This window comes from Podarcis liolepis (genome assembly GCF_965112155.1).
Source record: "Podarcis liolepis genome assembly, chromosome: 7".
In the NCBI taxonomy this organism is placed as follows: Eukaryota; Metazoa; Chordata; class Lepidosauria; order Squamata; family Lacertidae; genus Podarcis; species Podarcis liolepis.
Genome location: NC_139561.1, coordinates 77,531,871 through 77,549,523, shown reverse-complemented (window position 1 = coordinate 77,549,523; position 17,653 = coordinate 77,531,871). Strand labels below are relative to the sequence as shown.

The following is a 17,653-nucleotide window of genomic DNA, read 5'->3' as shown; positions in this document are numbered from 1 at the left end:
CTGTAAAGCCTTACAGCCTTAAAGTCTTGGAGGTTGAAATGTTCCCCCACTGCCTGCCAACACAAATAAACAGACAAAGTAATATAGTTTTTACTGACAAATAGCGAAACACTGTCACCATCTGGGTTACAGGCAGTCGGAGTCTTGGCTCAGTATGTTGGGGCAGGAGTAGAGGATGGGAAGCAGGAATCAGCAGTCCAGGAGTCAGGAAGTCAAGAGTCCACGAATCAGGAAACCGGGAGTAGGGAACCAAGAGTCCGGGGATCAGGAAACCAGGAGTCAGGAAACCAAAGCTTGGTGGGTAGGTGGGTAGCATGTTGCTGTGGGAAAGAGGCAGAAGGAAATGAAACAACAACGACAGCAATTCTATTATTTGTACCCTGCCTATCTGACTGGGTTGCGCCAACCAGCCTGGGCGCCTTCCAACATATATGAAACAGCCCCTAGGAGTTGGCTGCCATGCAAGGGAGTCTCTCAAACGTGAATCTCCTGGAGCCGTGAAAGAAGGCAGCTCAAGCATACAGCTGGACAAGAGGGAAGGAAACATGGTGTCTACCTCAGTAATGAGCTCATGGAAACAAGCTCTGGAAATTTGGAGTTGCCATGCTGAGGGCAGAGTTTGATGCTCAGTTACATTCATAGAAGCAAGCAATGCAAAACACTGGGAGAGAACTAATGCCAGTGCAGCGGTCTCTTGCGGTCTCCGTTAGGGAGAAGATGCTGGGGGGGCACACCTCAGGGTCTCATGGGGTTTACACTTGCCCAGCATGCTTCAGAGCAGGCCCCTCCCCCTGTGACAGCCTCTGATAACCATTTTAACCACAGAGTTAGGAGTCTACATGTGTTTCTCCTCCAAATATCATATTTGAGGGGCGCCCCCTCCCAAAAAAGTTGATGGGCATTGCCCTTGCCCTTGTGAGAAAGTAGCAGGAACACGACTCCTGCCGGGCTTGGAGAGGGAGAGGGAGCCAAGCAGCAGAGGTAACAGGACTGTGTGCTGGGGGGGGGGCAACTGAAACAATGGGGGGAGGCAGCTAAGCCCTGCCTCACCTCATAGATCACAAGATCACATAGATCACACCCCATTTGAATGGCAATGCCCATCACTGTGTGGGGAGCAGCCCCCCTCCAATACTTCAGTATCTCGGCCCCTGGGAGCTGGCTCCTATAACTGTGCGCAAGTCATTCTCATTCTCGTGCTCCCCAGCTCCTCTCCCTCTTTCACCCATCGCAGCTCAGCTCTGCACGCCAAAATGGTGCCCAGGCACTTCTGATTAAAGAGGCTGCTAAATCATTTTTGAGAATTGTACTTCTGTGAAGGGAATAGGGGCCTCCAAACAACTCTCAGCACCTTTAACTAACTACCTAGAATTCTTTGGGGAAAGCCATAACTGGGGTATCCTAGGCATAGGGCTCCTGCTTTTACCCCACACCACCCCATATGCTTCAGTTTTTTGGCCCTTTGGAGCCAGTCCTGTGGGGATGACACTGCATCAAAACTCAGGAGATAACATATCTCGGAGTCCGAAAGACCCACAGTAATAGGGGCATTCTGCCATAGGGAACTTTATTAGCGCCAGCCATTTCTGAACTCTGTCCACAGTACAGTGCCTGGTGCCCCCCCCCCCCCGAATGATGTCCCCTAAGGCTGAGGGTGTCAGATAAGACATAGGCTTTGCTGTCAGTCTAGGAACGCTCTGAGGAGAGTCTGGTGTCCTTCCTTCCTGCCTGGTTTGCAAAGCCAGCTTCTCATGCGGGCTCTATAGCTGCTCTTCACCCTGCAGAATCTTAGAACTTTTCCAAAAAACAAACAAACTATTTCTTCCTCATGTCAATTTTGTAATTTGAAGCCATTTGAGGCCTACCCTCCGGAGCAGAAGAAAACAAGCTTATTCTCTCTTCTTTGTGAGATATTTGAAGATGGCTATCGTATCTCCTCTCAATCTCCTCTTTTCCAGGCTAAACTTACCTAGCTCCTTCAACCGTTCCCCATAAGGCTTGGTTTCCAAAGCTTTGATTGGTCGCCCTCCTCTGTACACGTTCCAGCTTGTCAAAATCCTTCTTCTGAAGGATATGAGGAGCTTCCAGCTTCAACATCACTGTCTGCATCATGTTTTCTCCTCACCCAAGCGAATGACTTGCACACCTTCCCAGCTGGGAGCAACTTTCCAGAGCAGATTTTAGAGGAGATGTGGGGGAGATGAGATGAAAAAGAGGACAGGGACTCCTGCCCCATTAACATTTGTGTAGAAGTGGGAGTGTCAGCAAGTACATATTTCTTTCAGCGTAGGGGAACGATCTCCTGCGGGAAGTGGGCAAATTTATTACTTTCAGTTTCTCATTTTTCCAATACTTAAGTTCAGCTCTTCCCATCTCCATATCAGCTGGCTATGATATGTAAATATGTTTTCAAACAATACTAAATAGACACTCATGGCAGCAGCCTATTCATCCACCTGGGAACACTTGTCAGAATGAAAACATCTTCAGTTATTTCCAGAAAATGCAGGTAGCAGGTTCCTGTTGTATCTCTGCAGGAAAGCTATTCTACAGAACAGGGGAAGTCACACCAAAAGCCCTGCTCTGAATTACAGAAGATCTACCCAAATATCAGGAGTGAGTGGCAGATTTTATCCTGCCTGCATGATTGTCCTCATTTGCACTGCTTAATCGGGGCCAGAGAGTACACAAACCTTTGTTACCATCGATGTTAGATACCACCTTGGCTGTAATGGGTTTTTTAAGCAATAAATACATCAATACTGCCCTTCTTCGCCGCTGCAAAGGGAATAAATAACATGCCATCACCAGGGAGCAAGCAGAGCTGGTGCTACTCTAAGAGTTGTAAGTAACTGCTCTGAAATCAACGTGGGTCTCCCTTTCGAGCGGTGACACGTGTTCATTCGACATCCCCCTCTGCAGCTGCTACAAGGCTGCTCTCCTCCTGCTCCTCTCGCCTCCTGCCTCTTTCCCTTTTTGGGGTTTGGCAGAGTGGAGGGGATTGGGGGTGGGATGGAGATGAGTGGTCAGAAGGAGAAGAGAGAGCAGACTGGGAGGAGGAGGAGGAGATGTCGGAAAAAGAAGAGGCAACAGGGTTTAGTGAGCAGGAAGAGTCTGTGGCAGAGAGCAGTCCAGAATCAGAGGCAGAACTGGAGAGGGGTCAAGAGGCAGAGTAGACACAGGGAATCTCCCCCTTGTGGTGTAACCAGTTTCCCTCCCCCCTGGTCTCCCAGAACATGAAGAGGAATGAAGAGGGCAGAGCAATGAGAGACAAGACAAAGAAACCTCAGGTTGCTGGGGAAGAAGGAGCCTTAGAGAGCGGGGGATGTGGGGACCTTCAGTCCTCGCAACAGCTTCATTGGGGCAAGAGATACTGGGAAGAGTTGCTGTGTTCACTCGGCCTGCGCTGTTTGGTTTTCTTTGAGTAAAGAGTTAACTTTACTGACAACGGGAGTTTTATTGCTCACCAACTCCAGCTCCTCACATCCCATGACCTTTGGGCACCTTATCCTTGCGCTCACTTCTCTATTATGGGATGTGATGGGATTCATACCTTCTACCTGTAAAGCTTTCTTGCTTGGCAAATGATAATAATATTGCCGAAACTGTGCTGCTGTGACTGGCATACAGATGATGACGGTGCAAGTCAAGGATTACCCACACCCGACACTTCTGCAAGTGATCCTTTGGGACCACCCCGGAAGGGGAACGCCAACTTTTGGGGAGGACAAATTTGAGGTCGAATTGACTCACTTTGATTTCTTCGTCATCGTCGGCTCCCAGCGCTTCCACTCCACCCATTCTGACCTGGTCCGTGAAATCCAAGATATGGGCAAGAGCTTCTACTTTGTGCGCACCAAAGCAGACCTGGACCTGTCGGCCGCCAAGAGGCAACAGCCATCTGACTACAATGAGAAGAAGGTCCTCTTGCACATCCAGGAGGACTGCAAAGAGTGCTTGGTAAGAGAAGGAGTGAGGGACCCACAAGTCTTCATCGTCTCCAACTGGGAAGCCGACTGCTTTGACTTCCCCCTCCTGCAGGAAACGCTGAAGAACGATCTCTTGCGGCTGAAGAGGCAAGCCTTTCTGCGCCGCTTCCCTAGCATCTGCCTGCCTAGCTTAGAGAAAAAGAAAACCACTGTGAAGAAGGAGATTTGGACCAAAAGGCTGGTATTGCTGGTCACTCTTGGAAGCCCAGTTCCCTTCCTTCTCCCCATATTTCTGTTTAGTAAGTTCTGCTCCTGGTGCTTCCTAGACTTTGGCCTGGACAATCCATCCCTTGCAGCTCTGGCCCAGCGTGTTGGAAAGACAAGCACAGCCCTTAAAGCAGCAATGCAGTCCCTGGGAATGTTCGCTGCCATTTTATGGGTGCTGCCAGACTTGGTGGGACTCTCAGTGATGGCTTAGGAATATCACTGCTGGGAGCATTTCCCCATCTTTGGCTGCCTTCTGTCCGTTGGGATTTCGCTTCCTCGCACCTACTTCATGCTGCAGAAATGCATATCGGGTGCTGCTGATGACACCAAGAGGGTTTTGTCCAAAGCTCTTGAGGCAGAGGGGAAAAAGTCCATTTAGTAGCAAGCAGATGTGCCATGATGACTAAGTGCTTGATATATAGAATCTGGTGAATTATACGTTTCCATTTTTAAAACAACCACCACCAAAAAACATTAAAATAATAATAATCAGATGATCAGGTTTTTTATTGTAAAAATTCCATAAATCTTAGGGTTCTCATTTTTTTTTTTAAAAAAACCCTAAGTTAAATAATCTGAATGCCAACATAATACCCTTTCAGTTACTTTTTAAAATTAGTATCTGTATCCAATGTATAAGAATTAAGACCAATACTGAAAGGAGACTTTGGGACAAATGAACTTTTTCCTATTCATACTTCTTTCAGTCCACTAATGAATTGCTCTGTATATGATGTCAGACTAGAAAAAACTAGTGACCTATGTGAACCTGCTTGCAAGGATGGTCTCAAGTTGTAATTTATGGAGGCTGCAGCATTCTCTCTCTCTCTCTCTCTCTCTCTCTCTCTCTCTCTCTCTATATATATATATATATATATACAGTGGCGTAGCGTGGGTTGTCAGCAAGTAATTTGCGCCCCCTAACCCGTGGATTTTAGCACTCGAGTGCGAGCGCGCCCCCCCAGATGTTGCGCCCGGCCCCCCCCGCACCCCCACGCTACGCCACTGGGGCTGGGGGCGAGCGAAGGAGCCAAGGACCCCCCCCCCAAAGGCTCAGCAGGAATTTATTAAATTTATTATTTGCGGAGCCCCCGCGGGCCGAGGCAGCCGAAGCCCCCTCCCCTCGGGCGCCTCCCCGCCCCCTCCTCTCCTTGGGCTGTAGGTGGAGCTCCAGATCCGGGCTTGGCGAGCGCCTCTCCTCCTCCCGGCCGGGTCCGGGGGCTTCCAGCCGTGCTCCGTCCTCCCCCCCCCGGCTGAGACTTGCGCTGAGAGCCGGAGCCAGCGGCGCCCCCTTCTGCCGGGAGACCCTCGCCCGCCCGCCGGCTTCCTCTCGGAGGGTTTTGGGGAGCGCAGGGCACGGCAAGGCCCCTCGGAGCTCTACTCCCTCCCCGTCGGCAGAAGCAGCCGCCGCCTGTGGCTGGGCCGAGGGGATGGCGGCGGCGGCGGGGTGCGGAGGCTGCCCGTGCCCGGCCAGGCATCGGTGGCGGCGTTGGCGCTGCTGCAGCGGCTGCTCCTCCTGCGAGCAGTGAGTGGAGCGCAGCCGCAGCAGCGGCGGGGGGCACACGTGTGCTAGGGCGCAAGGCTGGCGGTGGCGGCGGGGGGCCCGGAGGAGGAAGGAACTTGTCCCTTCCTTCTGGACTCGCGCCCCCCCAGATGTTGCGCCCGGTGCGGCCGGCACCCCTGGCACCCCCCACGCTACGCCACTGTGTGTGTGTGTATATATATATATATATATATATATATATATATATATATATATATATGCTGCATTTGCTATTTTTCTTTAGGAACAAGAGTTAGCTCTGTATCACAAGTCCCATGCAACATCTCTTTCAGAATGTTCTTTCCCTCAGACACACTCAAACTGAAGGAGGGCATTCAGCTAGACAGGAGCCTCCACATTTGTGAAATAGAAAGTTGAGGTAATTTTAGTCTGTTTTAGTATTTTAACTCTTGCATATCTTAAAGCATGACTGTAATTGTTTCTTGGTTTTATTGTTTTTTCTCTTTGCAAACTGCTTTGAGGTTTCATTAGAATCAAGTGCTGTATAAGTTTTCATGAAATAAACTAATTGGTTAAATTAATCTCCTGGCCACCCTTACTAATCAGCTTTCAGTTTTCCATGAAAGTCTCATAAATGGGAAATATTGTGAATTAACTTGACCCCCCCTCCTTCTTTGGCAATCACTCTGGGCTGAATAAGGTTGTCTTCCATAAACATGGTTTTAACAGTGAGTCTGTAAATGACCGTGGAGGCCACTTCTGGATCCACACGGCCTTCCGCAGTAGTGTGACAAAAGTGGGCAACATACACACCCATCAACATTTGTGCTACGAAAAAGTTGCAGAAGAAGAAGAAGAGGAGGAGGAGGAGTTTGGATTTGATATCCCTCTTTATCACTACCCTAAGGAGTCTCAAAGTGGCTAACATTCTCCTTTCCCTTCCTCCCCCACAACAAACACTCTGTGAGGTGAGTGGGGCTGAGAGACTTCAGAGATGTGTGACTGGCCCAAGGTCACCCAGCAGCTGCATGTGGAGGAGCAGAGACGCGAACCCAGTTCCCCAGATTACGAGTCTATCGCTCTTAACCACTACACCACACTGCATTTAGCAGGAAACTATGGACCCATGCCTATTGCAAACAAAGCAGTATGACCATCCCAAAACATTTGCAGATGCAAAGGGTATTGAAAGTGGGATCACGTATAAACACCCCAGTATGAGCTCAGATATGAATGCTCAATAAAATGGACACCTGGAAGGTCCCTACAGCCTTCCTCAAACTGATGCCTTCCAGATGTTTTGGGCTTCATTGGCCATGCTGGCTAGCTGGCCACTCTGGGCAGCTACCAACAAATATAAAGACACAATAAAACATTAACCATTTAAATAACTTCCCCATACAAGATTGCCTTCAGGCAGCTCAGGGGCCAGATAACTCCATACCCTCCAACATTTCTCCAATTAAAATAAGGACATCCTAAGGAAAAGCGGAACATTCCGGGATCAAATCAGAAACCAGGGCAGCTTCTCTAAATCAAGGACATCCCTGAAACATAGGGATACTTGGAGGGTCTGCCTTTGCTGTTTTTGCTTCAACAAACCGACATAGCTACCCCTTTGGAAACAGCCTGCCTAAGTCCCCTAAGGCCATTTCCCTCACGTGAGGAGAGGTCAGGGCTCCATTCCGCGTGTTCTGAAGTCATTCAGTGGCTGATCCAGTTGGTTTCTGCCCATGGAATGGAGGGAGGGGCAGCGGCCATCTTGTCCTTCACCTCAGGCAACATAACGTCTTGGGTTATTCTTCCTCAGAGAATAGATGTCAGGGATTGTGAATGTGGCGGAGACAGGGGGCCAGGAGGCTGACCCAGGAAAGGGAGCCCCTGGTTTATGGGAGCCAGACCAGGGGGAGGAAGAAGAAGAGGAGTTAGGGCAGGATGAGGTGGAGGAAGAAGAAACTGTCCAGCCAAGGGATGGGCCAGTTGACTCCCTGCCTTCCCCTGCTCTGCCATCTCTGAGAACCAGGAGGGGCTTGAAGAGGAATGAGCAGCAGCGGCTTCCATGCAGAAGAAGTCGCCCTGTGGGAGCTGCTGTCAGTGTTTCTCTTGCCAATAAAGTGTCAACTACCAGCCCTGCATCTTCCTGAGCTGCTGCAGTCGGCCATGACCATTATGTTCCAGTGTGTTTTAACCAAAAAAGCAAAACCACACATGCAAAACCCAAGTTCACAAAATCCCTCATAGCCCAAATTGTCTGTAGGCTCTACTATCCTCAGACTGAACGAGGAAGCGAGACTCATGTTTTAAAGGTTTAAAGAATGCCATAACAAAAAGTTCAAAATGGTTGCAAGGCCTTAACTTTATGAATCTCAAACTTTTTACTATGTTTTAAAATAATTTCTAGCCCCTGTGATGCAGGCGACTCTCCCCGGCCACCTAACCCAGAATGTCTCCCTTTGAGAGATGACCCTCAAACCAAGGGAGAATAGAGGGGCTGCTGCATTAGTGTCAGGAAAGCATTTTTGAAGTAAAAGGGGGAGAGGAGAGCGGGCAGTGTGACAGTTTTGCTTTGTTCAGGGGGGAAATGCACGCTCGAATTCTACGATTTCTAACTGTTACCTTCTGCTGTCCAGCCTCCTTTTCTGCACTCTCGGCGCTTCCCCAGTCAGCTCAACAGCCCAGAAGGGATTTGCAGGCCAAGGAGAGTTTGAAACTTTCCCTCCCCATCCCATGATTCTGATGATAATCCTTCTTCCCACAATACTGCTATTAAGAGGAAGGTGAGGGCAGGTATGGTCTCTGCATCCTTCTATAAGGGTACAGCCACAATAGCACAGAAAAAAGAAACATTAAACATGTTTGCTTTCATATTGAGTTGAAGATATGTAATTGAATAAAGTTTGGCTTCAGCTGGTAGATCCCAAAGGGTTACATCTGGATATTGGGGGTACAAGTACCCCGTTGGTTCCCTAGTACCTTTTATCACATCGACCGCAGCTGCACCACCCTCATCGTCTGCCATATTTCGCAGGGCATTGACCAGGGATGATTTGCCGACACCTGAGTCCCCTTCGATGGCGATATCAAGGGTACGTTTGCCAGATGGCTGCTTCATTTGAGCTAATCTAATGTGTCTTGTTTGCTGCTCTTACGAGCCATGGCTGCTCTTCTGTGAGATTTATCACACCTAAACAAGAACAGAAATATTGCAGCAGTTAATGCCTTCCACATCTAACTCCTCTTTTAAAACAGCTGGATCGGTTGCCAGTTCAGTTCAAGGCCCAGTTCAAACTACTCACATTAGTGTTTAACTCCATTGAGCATTCCAAGGAAACCATGTTCTGGGTAAGCACTGGAACCCCAGGAATCTCTTACCAAACAGAAATTGGGGTGCAGGCAACATTATAGTTATTACAACGTCTTAAGTAAACAGCTTTAACAAATGCTCTTGAAATTCCTGTACAGCTTCATCTGCCTCTCAGTTTTCCTGCCTAAACCCCCTGAAATGGCTGCAATGCTTTGATGAGAAGCTTTCAAACTGCATAAATTGGACTTCCTGTCCTGGTGAGGGTTTCTCCTGGAGAGAGAAACTCTGATATACAGGGGTGCCTTGGTTCCCAAACGGCTTAGTTGTTGAACAAATCCGACGTGGCTTCTGCTTGAGTGTAGGAGGCTCCTGCAGCCAATCGGATGCAACACCTTGGTTTTTGAATGGTTTCGGGAGTCGAACACACACCCGGAATGGATTAAGTTCAAGAACCAAGGTTCCACTCCCTGTATATTTGATTGTTGTCCTTTCAAGCAACCGTTCACTGCTGAATACATAGCAGGAATGGTTGAAATATGGGAAAGTGAGCAAAGAAGAAACAAGTCAGAATAAATGGGGGGGGGGGCTCCTTTTAGAGCTGAAAGGCAGCATAGAAATATTATTCCTTGATGGCTTCCTTGTCGACTTTTGCATTGTTACATTGATAGGCAGCATCAAGTGGAAGGGCTTTAAAGCTGTGGGGGTTTAGGGCGTCTTAGAGGAAATAGTTTCTTTTTCAGAAAAGTTCTAACATTCTGCAGGGTGCAGAGCGACGTTAGAGCAAGAAGCTGGCTTTGCAGACCGGGCAGGCAGGCAGGACACCAAACTCCCCACAGAGTGTTCCTAGATGGACAGCAAAGCCTTTGTCTCATCCGCCATCCTCAACCTGAGAAGGAGATGATGCAAGGGATCAGGGCGCTGCTACACTCCAGGGTTTCTACAGCCATACGCAGAGAGGCTCGCCTTCCATTCCCCCAGCTTCTCCTCCAGCTTCCTGCAGCCTGGGGAGCTGTTGCTCTTCCCCACCCCCTGCAGACCAGGCAGGCAGGAAGCAGCTGAATCTGCAAAGCCAGCTGAGAAGCGGCTGCAGCAGGATCTTTTCCTATCCAGCCCACAGTGCCACTAGTGGCAATTTTAATCTGAACTTTTAGACACAGTGTATTGTGATAAGAGTTCAGAAACTGTTTGCGCTAATAAAACTCCCAGTGGCAGAATTCGCCTTTTCCTATCCAGCCCACAGTGCCAGTAGTGGCAATTTTAATCTGAGTGTATTGTACACAGTGTGTACACAGTGTATTGCGATAAGAGTTCAGAAACTGTTTCCACTAGTAAAACTCCCAGTGGCAGAATTCACCTATCACCATGGGACTTTTGGACTCTGAGTTATGATTGCCATCTTCAGATATCTCAAGGGCTGCCATATGGAGGGCAGTGCAAGCTTGCTTTCTCCTGCTCCAGATGGTCAGACCTGAACAAACAGCTTCAAGCTACAAGGAAAGAGATTCTGACTAAACACGAGGAAGAACTTTCTAAGAGCGAGAGCTCTTTGACAGTGGAACGGACTGCCTCTGGAGTATTAGTATTAATACAGTGGTACCTCAGGTTACAGACGCTTCAGGTTACAGACGCTTCATGTTACAGACTCCGCTAACCCAGAAATATTACCTTGGATTAAGAACTTTGCTGCAGGATGAGAACAGAAATTGTGCAGTGGCGGTGCAGTGGCAGCAGGAAGCCCCATTAGCTGAAGTGGTGCTTCAGGTTAAGAACAGACCTCCAGAACAAATTAAGTTCTTAACCTGAGGTACCACTGTAATATAATTTTAAAAATGGGTGTGGAAGATGAATACAGAAGAGGTCAATTCTAGATGAACAGGAATGGAAGCGATGAAAGAAATCTGTTGAGTCAGTGGTGCTTTTATTTATAAATTATGTAATTTGTTTAAAGTCTTTGTATCATATCATCATATTCCTCCTGAGTTTTGATGAAGTGTGAGCCTCACACTGCTAGCTTTTGCTCTCTGTCATGACCCAGCACAGTCCAAGAAATGATTTACAAGAAGGAGGACCTATAGCGACTCCATTTAGCTTTTGTTTTCTCAAAAAGCAGAGACATCACCTTGCCAACAAAGGTCCGTATAGTAAAAGCCATGGTTTTCCCAGTAGTGATGTATGGAAGTGAGAGCTGGACCATAAAGAAGGCTGATCGCCGAAGAATTGATGCTTTTGAATTATGGTGCTGGAGGAGACTCTTGAGAGTCCCATGGACTGCAAGAAGATCAAACCTCTCCATTCTGAAGGAAATCAGCCCTGAGCGCTCATTGGAAGGACAGATCGTGAAGCTGAGGCTCCAATACTTTGGCCACCTCATGAGAAGAGAAGACTCCCTGGAAAAGACCCTGATGTTGGGAAAGATGGAGGGCACAAGGAGAAGGGGACGACAGAGAATGAGATGGTTGGATGGTGTTCTTGAAGCTACTAGCATGAGTTTGATCAAACTGCGGGAGGCAGTGGAGGACAGAAGTGCCTGGCGTGCTCTGGTCCATGGGGTCACGAAGAGTCAGACACGACTAAACGACTAAACAACAACAACAACAACATGTGCTGGGCAGGGGAGGGGGAGAGGAAAACTTGTAAACAGCATGTAATTTCTGCTACAATATAATAAAAACCCAAAGCTACTTTCCCCTTTTAAGGTTATGCAGGATAAAAAGTTGCAAATAATCAGCAGCAGAGCATTTAGTAAGAAATACGTGCCTGTACCACTTTATTAGGCTTTTGTCAGAGATAAGCTCAAAGTACCTTGGTGATTTTAAACCACATGGGGGTTTTCAGTCTCTGTTTGGGGTCTCCCATCTGAAGTATGTATGTCATTTCAAGATCAAAACCGGTGATACACTGTCATGACTGCTGATCTTCAGTGCACAGATACAGCAAGGCACAGCCTATCTGTGAGTTTATGGACATTGCCAGTTCATGGACCTTGACAATGAAACCTGACAGGTCTGAGCATGTGAACCAATATAACATGCCTTATGATGCTTTTCCATTCTCAGACGAGGGCGACCAAGATGGTCAAAGTTTTGGAAACTGTTGTAAATAAAATTGTGCCCTTTTCCCTTATGGGGTATCCAAGAGCCCATATAGAGTTACATAGGTTCCCTATTGGTAGGAGAGAATAACAGAGGCCAACCAGAGAATATTGAGAAGCAAAGCAGCTAGTAAACTTGATCTTTATTTATCTGTTGCAACAGGGTGCTCCCCTCACTCGCAGGAATAGCGGAGGACCCACAAAAATGCTGTGCAAGGGCTTATAAAGACTTTTGAAATTTCCATCCTCTAGATCAAGACCACCCCCAGAAACATTATGCATACATCACAGAAGGGGTGTAACCTAAGACCACCCCTCAGATACATCCCATCTACATCACAGAAATTTAAATGTTGTTTTTCTCTTGTCCTTGTTTTTTTCCTGTCTGGCAGGTTACTTGATTTCCTTGGGATTTCCTTGGGAGCCTGGCCATTCTTTTGTAATGATAAGGCTCACTCCCTTATTCAAACAGAGATTAAGACAGGATTTGTGAAGGAATAGACAATGGGGAGGCAGGCAGGAAGGACACCAAAATCTCCTCAGATTGATCCTAGACTGACAGCAAAGCTTGTGGTCTTATCTGACACCCTCAGCCTTAGGGGACATCATGCAGGGCCCTCAGGCATTATCCCTTCAAGGGTTTCTACAGCCTCACACAGGGAGACTCACCTTCCCTTCCCCCGGATGGTCCTCCAGCTTCCTGCAGCCTTGGGAGCTGGAGCTCTTTCCACACACATCTCCCAACACAGTTTCCTTGCAGACCAGGCAGGCAAGTAGCATCTGCATCTGCAAAGCCAACAGAGAAGTGTCTGCAGCGGGAATCTCTTGTCCAACGCTCTGAGTGTCAGCAGTGGCAATTTTAATCTGAAATCTTTTGACACCCTGTACTGCAGTAAGAGTTCAGAAATGACTGACGCTAATAAAATTCCCTATGGCAGAATGCTGCTAACACTATGGGTCTTTCAGACTCTGAGATATGATCAAAATAATAATAAACAGGTGCAATCATGTATTGCTCAGCAACAGAGCAATAAATGCAATAAATTACTTATTTACCCTGCTTAATCTTGGAAAGGGGAAAGTAGTCGTGGCTTTTTGTTTTCTTGGAGCAGAAATTACATCCTGTTTCCAAGTTTTCCTCCCCCCCCCCCCCACGCTTGATTAGCACACAGCTCTGCTCAAACAGGTGATTTCTGAGGAAATGAAACCTAAATGAGGTCGCCTTAAATTGAACCCAACATACCTATCGCGTGTCTATTTTGGTAGTATGGCAGGATGGGAAGTCCCCCAGAGCCATCTCTGAGGGCGGACCATCCTATTAGGTCCCCCAGCTCTGCAGAGGGGGAAAAGTGCTGAAAGCCTAAATCTCAACAGGAAGTGATCTGACCATGACAAGGGACTGATGTCAGAATGCCCCACTTTCAGATCTCACTCTTTTTGCCCAGTTGAGAAAACAAGGTCCAGAGAGCGGCTTGCCACATGGGTTGGGCTGTTGACATGTTGGGACAGCCCCATGGTTGCCATGGCAACTATGAGGTCCTAAGCCGCCCCAGAGCTGGTCACCTTGGCATGGATGCTGAAGTCCCCCAAAACCAGCAGTCTACGAGTCTTCAACCTCCTTCTGAGAGACTCTTTTGGCTCAGGCAAGGAGACTGCTGGGCAGCAAGACAGGCAGTAAGGATATCAAACGCCATTAAGACCGATTACAATAGTTTGGGGTATTTGGTTGTTGTCTGACAGAATGTGATAACAAAAAGTTCAGCCAGTGGTTGCAAGTCCTTACTTTATTAATCTTGAACTTTTAACTATGTTTTAAAACAATTTCTAGCCCCTGTGGAAACTTGTGTGTGCAGGCAACTCTCCCCGGCCACCTAACCCAGAATGTCTCCCTTTGAGAGATGACCCTCTTCTGCAAAGCAAGGGAGAATAGAAAGGCTGCTGCATTCATGTCAGCAAAGCATTTTTTAAAGTAAAAGGGGAAAGGAGAGCAGGCAGTGTGACACTTTTGCTTTGTTCAGGGGGAAATCTAAGCTTGATTTCTGCAAAGCAGAAATCCAGTTTCTCATCTCAGTTCCCTGTACAGAGCCAATTCCTTTATTGGCTCTGTACAGAAGCATGGTCCAGGGGGATTGCACCGAAAGGCTGGACCCGAGCCTTGGCAAGCCCTCTCTGTTATACCCCTTTCCCCTTACCATAACCTTTCCTGACCAATTATATTCCCCGATTACACTTATTCCCTTATATAGTGGTGTTCTGCAGCTTGCATCATCTCTTATTTGATTGTATACTTTTTGCCACAAAGCCAGGCATGCGTACATCTACCTCGTGTCACATGAGCTTTTATACCGCTGCTGACACAGTCTCTGACTAACTATGACCACCCTTTCCAGGCCTGAGGCTCACCACAACGTCAAGTGAGTCTGTGCCCTAGGGTCCAGGTTCCAATTCCATGTTTGCCTCATTGCTACTTGGTAGAAAGCTCAGGAGAACTTTAGCACAGTGCATTTCCTTCAAATGACAGAGCAATGGAGGCTCATTGCCTCGTTGTCATTATCTGTTTGCCACACGTACAAGCAGTGGTGTAACTGTATAAGATCAGAGAGGATGGGGTGGTCTCAAACTGATCCATGGTTTTAGATGAGGCCTTCTAAAATGCCAGGTGGGGAGAGGGTGAGAATGTGGCCGTGGTACATGGGTAAAGAAAAATTGCTTCCTGTTTACAAGTTTTCCTCTCCCCCACGCCTGGCCAGCAACACAGTTCTGCTCAAACAGCTGATTTCTGAGAAGACTAAATGCAAATGGGGTTGTTATATTTGCTCCTTTTTGTAAACAATTTCTTGGACTGTGCTGGGTCATGACGAAGAGCAAAAGGAAGCAGAAATCTCTCCAACCTGAAAGCAGATGAGAAGCATGCAAAGGGAATTTTCTCCGACAGTCAAAAGTAATAATTTGTTTAAATCTTTGAATCATATCATATTCCTCCTGAGTTTTGATGAAGTGTGAGCTTCACACTGCTTGCTTTTGCTCCCAATCAGGACCCAGCATAGTCCAATAAATGATTTACAAGAAGGACGTCCTACAGCGACCCCGTTTAGCTTTTGTTTTCTCAGAAAGCATCTGTTTGAGCAGAGCTGTGTGTCAGGCAGGGGAGGAGGAGAGGACAAGTTCTAAACAGGATGTAATTTCTGCTCCAAGATCATAAAAACCCACAGCTACTTTCCCTTTTCAAGGTTATGCAGGATAAACAGTTGCAAATAATCCTTTGACTGTCAATGCCCTCATCTTTAAAATTTTTTTTTATTAATTTTAACATATAAAATTATAAAACGTACCACAAAATTTGTCACAGATAAAATCTTATTTAAACTTCCATCAGCACCTCTGATAATCCTCTGTCTTAATCACTTCTTAAGCATTTCTTAACTTAATATTGCCTTTACATCTTTTAACATATCATCTCTCCTTTTTTGTTTTTACAATATTTCCAATAATACTCCTCACAGAACTTCTTGCAAACCTACAAACGTCGTCTGATCATCACAAATACTTTTAAAATAATCCGTAAATTTACTTCAGTCTTCGGTGAACCTCTGGTCCCGCCGGTTTTGGATCCTTCCTGTTAGTTTATCAAGTTCTGCATAGTCCATTAATTTCATCCTCCATTTTTCCATTGTTGGTAATTCTTCTTGCTTCCATTTTTGGGCCAATAATATTATTGCTGCTGTCAAAGGCTTATCGCAAAGTATTGGAAGACACAAGATCTACCCACTCTGGAAGAATGGCAGATGAAAGTGATGGACTACATGACATTAGCTGAGATGACGAGCAGAATCCGTGATCAGGGAAAAGAGACGGCGGAAGAAGAATGGAGAAAATTTAAAAGTTATCTTAAGGACTATTACAAACTTGATGAATGTTAGAATGTTGAGGTTTTCAGGAAGAAAGGGATACAGCGTTAAGAGATAAGATTATAGAAAGACTAAGAGGACAGAGGTTGGAAAGGTATATTTAGAAGTTGCTAAAAAAATACTTTGGACATTGGGATGCAGAAAGGGGGGGTATGGGGGAGTCCCGGAAAAGAAGTTTAAGAAAAAAATGTTATGAAATTATACGTGTTTGTATGTCTTTTTATGTGTTTGGTTGTGTTTAAAAAATCTGTAAAACTAATAAAAATTTTATAAATAAATAATATTATTGCTGCTGTTACTGCATATGAGAAAAACTTACATTCCTTTCTATTTATATCATTTCCAACAATACCCAAAAGAAATGCTTCTGGTTTCTTTATAAACGTATATTTCAACATTTTTTTCAACTCATTATATATCATCTCCCAGAAGCATTTCACCTTTTTACATTCCCACCACATGTGATAAAATGTTCCTTCTTTTTCCTTACATTTCCAACATTTATTACTAACTTTATACATTTTTGCTAACTTAACCGGTATTATATACCATCTCTACATCATATTCATCACATTTTCATTTAGTGCATTACATGCTGTAAATTTTAGACCTTCTTTCCATAATTTTACCCAATCACTCAGCTGTATATTATATCCATAATCTTTGGCCCAATGAATCATAACCAACTTAACCTCCTTGTCTTTCAAATGCCATTCCAGCAGCAACTTATACATTTTGGACAACATTTTAAAGTCATTGTTCAATATCTCTTGTTCAAACTTTGATTCATTTTCATAAAATCCTTTTCTTTAAAGTCTTGTTTAAACATTTCCTTGACCTGGTAGTAATGTAACCAATCATTAACATACTCTTTCACATCTTCATATGGCTTCAATTTCCATTTTCCTCCTTCCCTAATTATTAATTTCCCATATGTTATCCATTTCCCACTCATATTGACCTTTTTTACACTCATTGCTTCTTCTTTTTTTAAAAAAAGATTTTTATTGAAGTTTCACAAATTATATAATAACAAGACAAAACATTAATACAAACAAAAAACAAAAACAAGTATAATTTCATTCCCTTATTTTCTTGTAACTTACTTCCCCGACTTCCTCATACCTCCCTTTTCTGTATTCCAATTCCCAAATTTTAATTCAGCAAATCCTCTTCCTTATTATCCATTTAAATTTTTTAGCCTTTCTTTTCTTTTTACTTAATCATTACAGCTAGAAACTGCTTAATTTCTAAACCAACGTCATTCTAACATTCAATAATTTTACAATGTTTCCTAAGATAGTCCTTAAATTTCTTCCAGTCTTCCTCCGCTGTCTCTCTTCCCTGGTCTCGGATTCTGCCAGTCATCTCTGCCAGTCCCATGTAGTCTATCACCTTCATCTGCCATTCTTCCAAGGTGGGTAGTTCTTGTAACTTCCAATACTTTGTGATGAGTATTCTTGCTGCTGTTGTAGCATACATAAAGAATGTTCTGTCCTTCTTTGGCACCAGTTGGCCGACCATACCCAAGAGAAAAGCCTCTGGTTTCTTCAGGAAGGTATATTTAAATACCTTTTTCAGTTCATTATATATCATTTCCCAGAAAGCCTTACTCTTTGGGCATGTCCACCAAAGGTGAAAGAATGTACC

General features: G+C 45.7%; 3 protein-coding genes across 4 annotated transcripts in view; 2 read left to right on the top strand and 1 right to left on the bottom strand.

Annotated features, from left to right (window-relative positions):
- Positions 1 to 17,653, bottom strand: part of LOC310712400 (interferon-inducible GTPase 5-like) — an 88,591-nt gene that overhangs the window by 37,811 nt on the left and 33,127 nt on the right. The gene's annotated exons all lie outside the window — the stretch shown is intronic.
- The window catches only part of LOC310712397 (interferon-inducible GTPase 5-like), a 99,481-nt gene that overhangs the window by 64,873 nt on the left and 16,955 nt on the right, over positions 1 to 17,653 (top strand). The window lies entirely within an intron of this gene.
- LOC310711096 (interferon-inducible GTPase 5-like) lies at positions 3,634 to 4,690 on the top strand (the record flags this gene model as incomplete). Its single annotated transcript, XM_083512569.1, has 1 exon — positions 3,634 to 4,690. The coding sequence occupies one exon, from the start codon at positions 3,634 to 3,636 to the stop codon at positions 4,405 to 4,407; it is 774 nt and encodes a 257-aa protein (XP_083368695.1). The 3' UTR covers positions 4,408 to 4,690.